This window comes from Oncorhynchus keta, chromosome 1, assembly GCF_023373465.1.
Source record: "Oncorhynchus keta strain PuntledgeMale-10-30-2019 chromosome 1, Oket_V2, whole genome shotgun sequence".
NCBI lineage: Eukaryota > Metazoa > Chordata > Actinopteri > Salmoniformes > Salmonidae > Oncorhynchus > Oncorhynchus keta.
The window spans coordinates 12,283,440-12,290,939 of NC_068421.1; the positions used below are offsets into that span (position 1 = coordinate 12,283,440).

Below are 7,500 nucleotides of genomic sequence, written 5' to 3' on the forward strand. Positions count from 1 at the left end.
ACACACGCACAGTCACACGCGCACAGTCACACGCGCACAGTCACACGCGCACAGTCACACGCGCACAGTCACACGCGCACAGTCACACGCGCACAGTCACACGCGCACAGTCACACGCGCACAGTCACACGCGCACAGTCACACGCGCACAGTCACACGCGCACAGTCACACGCGCACAGTCACACGCGCACAGTCACACGCGCACAGTCACACGCGCACAGTCACACGCGCACAGTCACACGCGCACAGTCACGCGCACAGTCACACGCGCACAGTCACACGCGCACAGTCACACGCGCACAGTCACACGCGCACAGTCACACACGCACAGTCACACACGCACAGTCACACACGCACAGTCACACACGCACAGTCACACACACACACACACACACACAGTCACACACTCACACACAGTCACACACACACACACACAGTCACACACACACACACACAGTCACACACACACACACACACACACACACACACACAGTCACACACACACACACAGTCACACACACACACACACACAGTCACACACACACACACACACACACACACACACAGTCACACACAGTCACACACACACAGTCACACACAGTCACACACACACAGTCACACACAGTCACACACACACACACACACACACACACAGTCACACACACACACACACACAGTCACACACAGTCACACACACACACACACACACACACACACAGTCACACACACACAGTCACACACAGTCACACACACACACACACACACACAGTCACACACAGTCACACACACACACACACACACAGTCACACACACACACACACACACACACACACACACACACACACACACACACACACACAGTCACACACACACACACACACACACACACACACACACACACAGTCACACACACTCAACCTTTGTCTCTCTCCTCTCTCTCTCTCTCTAACTGTGTGTGACTGTGTTCAGAGTTTGACCTGCGGCATTTCCTGTGCTCTGAGAGTGAGCAGCTGATCTGGAAAAGTGAAGGCCTGCCCTCAGATGACCTGTCTATGGAGAACGCCCTGGTTATACTGCAGGTTACATACTCTCTATCTCTATTCAAAGGGCTTTATTGGCATGGGAAACATATGTTTCATTGCCAAAGCAAGTGATATAGATAATAAACAAAACTTAAATTAACTGTAAAAAATGAACAGTAAACATTACACTCACAGAAGTTCCAAAAGAATAAAGACATTTCAAATGTCATATTATGTCGATATACAGTGTTGTAAAGATTAACGTACAAAAGGGAAAATAAATAGTAATATAGTTGAAGTGGGAAGTTTACATACACTTAGGTTGGAGTCATTACAACAATTATATCATAATTCCAGTGGGTCAGAAGTTTACATACACTAAGTTGACTGTGCTTTTATACAGCTTGGAAAATTCCAGAAAACGATGTCTTGGCTTTAGAAGCTTCTGATAGGATAATTGACATCATTTGAGTCAATTGGAGGTGTACCTGTGGATGTATTTCAAGGCCTACCTTCAAACTCAATGCCTCTTTGCTTGACGTTATGGAAAAATCAAAAGAAATCAGCCAAGACCTCAGAAAAAAATTGTAGACCTTCACAAGACTGGTTCATCCTTGGGACCCATTTACAAACACACCTGAAGGTACCACGTTCATCTGTACAAACAATAGTACGCAAGTTTAAACCACATGGGACCACATAGCCGCCATAATGCTCAGGAAGGAGACGCATTCTGTCTCCTAGAGATGAACGTATTTTGGTTGAAAAGTGCAAATCAATCCCAGAACAACAGCAAAGGACCTTGTGAAGATGCTGCAAGAAACAGGTAAAAAAGTATCTATATCCACAGTAAAACTAATCCTATATCGACATAACCTGAAAAGCCGCTCAGCAAGGAAGCAGCCACTGCTCCAAAACCGCTATAAAAAAGCCAGACTACGGTTTGCAACTGCACATGGGGACAAAGATCGTACTTTTTGGAGAAATGTCCTCTGGTCTGATGAAACAAAAATAGATTTGTTTGGCCATAAGGACCATCATTATGTTTGCAGGAAAAAGGGGGATGCTTGCAAGCCGAAGAACACCATCCCAACCGTGAAGCACGGGGGTGGCAGCATCATGTTGTGGGGGTGCTTTGCTGCAGGAGGGACTGGTGCACTTCACAAAATAGATGGCTTCATGAGAAAGGAAAATTACGTGGATATATTGAAGCAACATCTCAAGACATCAGTCAGGAAGTTAAAGCTTGGTTGCAAATGGGTCTTCCAAATGGACAATGACCCCAAGCATACTTCCAAAGTTATGGCAAAATGGCTTAAGGACAATAAAGTCAAGGTATTGGAGTGGCCATCACAAAGCCCTGACCTCAATCCCATAGAAAACTTGTGGGCAGAACTGAAAAAGCATGTGTGAGCAAGGAGGCCTACAAACCTGACTCAGTTACACCAGCTCTGTCAGGAGGAAATGGACCAAAATGCACCCAACTTATAGTGGGAACCTTGTGGAAGGCAACCCGGAACGTTTGACCCAAGTTAAACAATTTAAAGGCAATGTTACCAAATACTAATCGAATGTATGTAAACTTCTGACCCACTGGGAATGTGATGAAAGAAATTTAAGCTGAAATAAATAATTCTCTCTACTATTATTCTGACATTTCACATTTTTAAAATAAAGGCTTGATCCTAACTTTCCTAAGACAGGGAATTCTTACTAGGATTAAATGTCAGGAATTGTGAAAAACTGAGTTTAAATGTAGTTGGCTAAGGTGTATATAAACTTCTGACTTCAACTGTAAATATGGCTTGTATTTACAATGGTGTTTGTTCTTCACTGGTTGCCCTTTTCTTGTGGCAACAGGGCACACATCTTGTAGCTGTGATGGCACACTGTGGTATTTCACCCAGTAGATATGGGAGTTTATCAAAATTTGATTTTGTTTTCGAATTCCTTATGGGTCTGTGTAATCTGAGGGAAATATGTATCTCTAATATGGTTCAGAAGTGGAGCTCAGTTTCCACCTCTCTCTCTCTCTCATTTGTTCGCTCTGTCTCTCTCACTCTCTTTCTCTCTCACTCTCTTTCTCTCTCACACTCTTTCTCTCTTTCTCTCTCATTTGTTCTCTCCCTCTCTCTCTTTCTCTCTCTCTCTTTCTCTCTCACTCTTTCTCTCTCACTCTTTCTCTCTCACTCTTTCTCTCTCACTCTTCCTCTCGGTCTTTCTCTCTCGCTCTTCTTCGCTCACTCTCTTTCTCTCTTATTCACCATCTCTCTTCTCTGTTCCTGACACATTTGTGAGTCGGTTCAGATGAAAAATCCCCGGAAAGGTTTGTATTGGTGTGTGTTGCGCTCTGTGTTCCTCAACTATGTTTCTATGTTGTTGTGTTTCCCTCCCTGAATGGGAGAGTCATGTGTTTTACATCCGGGTCACATCTGTTGTGTTCCTCAACTATGTTTCTATGTTGTTGTGTTTCCCTCCCTGAATGGGAGAGTCATGTGTTTTACATCCGGGTCACATCTGTTGTGTTCCTCTCTTTCATTTTATTGTCATTCATCCCGCTCTCCTGTTGGTCTTTCCTCTGGCATCGCTGCTTTAAGATCAGTGCGATCAGATCACGGGTAAGAACTCAGCACTCCATCCATCAATATCTCCACCCTACTGCAGGCTGCTTGCAGAACACACACACAGACATGCACCAGCACCCTCCCGCATAGCAACTACACAAACCCTGTACCTGCATTAGTCCTGTATTTTGAAGCAAACTACTGCAAGGGGTGTGGCAACAGAAACGTTTACAATTTGTTTATAGGAGTTTGGGATGTTTGTCCATATTTTCCCGTTCCATTGAGTCGTCTTCAAATAATTGATTTGTCGTCCCAGACTTTATAATGATTCTCTCTCTAATCAACTTAACCAGTTTGTTTGCATGATGCCTTTTGAGGCACTGAATAGCTAAACAGAAATAAACGTTTCTGTGAAAAGTAGCTTTTCCTTTTGATTTGGATATTTTGTAGATTTTCCTGTTTTTGTCTAATAGGGCTTTGGTTGCTGTGTGTGTGTGTGTGTGTGTGTGTGTGTGTGTGTGTGTGTGTGTGTGTGTGTGTGTGTGTGTGTGTGTGTGTGTGTGTGTGTGTGTGTGTGTGTGTGTGTCTGTGTGTCTGTGTGTCTGTGTGTCTGTGTGTCTGTGCCTGTGTGTCCGTGTGTTTGTGCCTGTGTGTCCGTGTGTTTGTGCCTGTGTGTTTGTGTCTGTGTGTTCTTGTGTTTGTGCCTGTGTGTCCGTGTGTTTGTGCCTGTGTGTCTGTGTGTTTGTGCCTGTGTGCCTGTGTGCCTGTGTGTCTGTGTGTCTGTGTGTTTGTGCCTGTGTGTCTGTGTGTTTGTGCCTGTGTGTGTTTGTGTGTCTGTGTGTCCGTGTGTTTGTGTGTCTGTGTGTCTGTGTGTCCGTGTGTTTGTGCCTGTGTGTCCGTGTGTTTGTGCCTGTGTGTCTGTGTGTTTGTGCCTGTGTGTCTGTGTGTTTGTGCCTGTGTGTCTGTGTGTTTGTGCCTGTGTGTCTGTGTGTTTGTGCCTATGTGTTTTTGTGTTTGTGCCTGTGTGTCTGTGTGTTTGTGCCTATGTGTTTTTGTGTTTGTGCCTGTGTGTTCGTGTGTTTGTGCCTGTGTGTTTGTGCCTGTGTGTCTGTGTGTTTGTGTTTGTGCCTGTGTGTCCGTGTGTTTGTGCCTGTGTGTTCGTGTGTTTGTGCCTGTGTGTCTGTGTGTTTGTGCCTGTGTGTCTGTGTGTTTGTGTTTGTGCCTGTGTGTCTGTGTGTTTGTGTTTGTGCCTGTGTGTCCGTTTGTGTTTGTGCCTGTGTGTTCGTGTGTTTGTGCCTGTGTGTCTGTGTGTTTGTGCCTGTGTGTCTGTGTGTTTGTGCCTGTATGTCTGTGTGTTTGTGCCTGTGTGTTCGTGTGTTTGTGCCTGTGTGTTCGTGTGTTTGTGCCTGTGTGTCTGTGTGTTTGTGCCTGTGTGTCTGTGTGTTTGTGTTTGTGCCTGTGTGTCCGTGTGTTTGTGCCTGTGTGTCTGTGTGTTTGTGCCTGTGTGTCTGTGTGTTTATGCCTGTGTGTTCGTGTGTTTGTGCCTGTGTGTCTGTGTGTTTGTGTTTGTGCCTGTGTGTCTGTGTGTTTGTGCCTGTGTGTCTGTGTGTTTGTGCCTGTGTGTTCGTGTGTTTGTGCCTGTGTGTCTGTGTTTGTGCCTGTGTGTCTGTGTGTTTGTGCCTGTGTGTCTGTGTGTTTGTGCCTGTGTGTTTGTGTGTTTGTGCCTGTGTGTCTGTGTGTTTGTGCCTGTGTGTCTGTGTGTTTGTGCCTGTGTGTTCGTGCGTTTGTGCCTGTGTGTTCGTGTGTTTGTGCCTGTGTGTTCGTGTGTTTGTGCCTGTGTGTTCGTGTGTTTGTGTCTGTGTGTTTGTGCCTGTGTGTTTGTGCCTGTGTGTTCGTGTGTTTGTGCCTGTGTGTTTGTGCCTGTGTGTTTGTGTTTGTGCCTGTGTGTTCGTGTGTTTGTGCCTGTGTGTCTGTGTGTTTGTGTTTGTGCCTGTGTGTTCGTGTGTTTGTGCCTGTGTGTTTGTGCCTGTGTGTTTGTGTTTGTGCCTGTGTGTTCGTGTGTTTGTGCCTGTGTGTTTGTGTGTGTGTGTTTGTGTGTCCGTGTGTTTGTGTGTGTGCCTGTGTGTCCGTGTGTGTGCCTGTGTGTCCGTGTGTTTGTGTGTGTGTCTGTGTGTTTGTGTGTTCGTGTGTTTGTGCCTGTGTGTGTTTGTGTGTTTGTGTGTGTGTCTGTGTGTCTGTGTGTTCGTGTGTTTGTGCCTGTGTGTGTCCGTGTGTATACGGCTTCACCAGGCTTTGTCATTCTTCTGAATGAGTGGCCTTTGCTTTGTGGAGAGAATTACACTTTAAAATAAAACTGTAATCAGGGCTCTTTCACAACACGGTCTCTGGAGCAGTCTGTGGCTGTGGTGTGTAAGAGCTCAGCCTCTGTCTTTCCCTCCTGACGCAGGAAACCGTTCAAGAACCACACAGCCTGTAGAACATGTCATCACTGTTTCTAAATGGGTCACTATTTCTACAGTTCCCCTACTGTCAGTTACTACATAGAGCTTTCAGTAAGAGACCCACTCTCTCACTCTGCCTCCTACACCCCCTCAACCCTCACTCTGCCTCCTACACCCCCTCAACCCTCACTCTGCCTCCTACACCCCTCAACCCTCACTCTGCCTCCTACACCCCCTCAACCCTCACTCTGCCTCCTACACCCCCTCAACCCTCACTCTGCCTCCTACACCCCCTCAACCCTCACTCTGCCTCCTACACCCCCTCAACCCTCACTCTGCCTCCTACACCCCCTCAACCCTCACTATGCTTCCTACACCCCTCAACCCTCACTCTGCCTCCTACACCCCCTCAACCCTCACTCTGCTTCCTACACCCCCACAACCCTCACTCTGCCTCCTACACCCCCTCAACCCTCACTCTGCCTCCTACACCCCCTCAACCCTCACTCTGCTTCCTACACCCCCCTCAACCCTCACTCTGCTTCCTACACCCCCTCAACCCTCACTCTGCCTCCTACACCCCCTCAACCCTCACTCTGCTTCCTACACCCCTCACTCTGCCACCTACACCCCCCCAACCCTCACTCTGCGTCCTACACCCCCTCAATCCTCACTCTGCCTCCTGCACCCCCTCAACCCTCACTCTGCCTCCTACACCCCCTCAACCCTCACTCTGCCTCCTCCTAGGACCAGAGACTATTAGACACCTGTGATAAGACCACACAGAGGACCAGAGACTATTAGACACCTGTGATAAGACCACACAGAGGACCAGAGACTATTAGACACCTGTGATAAGACCACACAGAGGACCAGAGACTATTAGACACCTGTGATAAGACCACACAGAGGACCAGAGACTATTAGACACCTGTGATAAGACCACACAGAGGACCAGAGACCATTAGACACCTGTGATAAGACCACACAGAGGACCAGAGACTATTAGACACCTGTGAAAAGACCACACAGAGGACCAGAGACTATTAGACACCTGTGATAAGACCACACAGAGGGCCAGAGACTATTAGACACCTGTGATAAGACCACACAGAGGACCAGAGACTATTAGACACCTGTGATAAGACCACACAGAGGGCCATATACTATTAGACACCTGTGATAAGACCACACAGAGGGCCAGAGACTATTAGACACCTGTGATAAGACCACACAGAGGACCAGAGACTATTAGACACCTGTGATAAGACCACACAGAGGACCAGAGACTATTAGACACCTGTGATAAGACCACACAGAGGACCAGAGACTATTAGACACCTGTGATAAGACCACACAGAGGGCCAGAGACCATTAGACACCTGTGATAAGACCACACAGAGGACCAGAAACTATTAGACACCTGTGATAAGACCACACAGAGGGCCAGAGACTGTTAGACACCTGTTATA

General features: G+C 47.1%; 1 protein-coding gene across 5 annotated transcripts in view; it reads left to right on the top strand.

Annotated features, from left to right (window-relative positions):
• Positions 1-7,500, top strand: part of LOC118394486 (cytoplasmic dynein 2 heavy chain 1) — a 399,197-nt gene that overhangs the window by 141,082 nt on the left and 250,615 nt on the right. For 4 of the 5 annotated variants that reach the window (XM_052504034.1, XM_052503998.1, XM_052503950.1 and 1 more), the window contains exons 65-66: positions 971-1,080; positions 3,621-3,641. In XM_052504034.1, coding sequence (XP_052359994.1) covers positions 971-1,080; positions 3,621-3,641 — 131 coding nt within the window. The remainder of the gene's footprint in view (positions 1-970; positions 1,081-3,620; positions 3,642-7,500) is intronic. The other variant, XM_052504159.1, reaches the window with a different exon arrangement.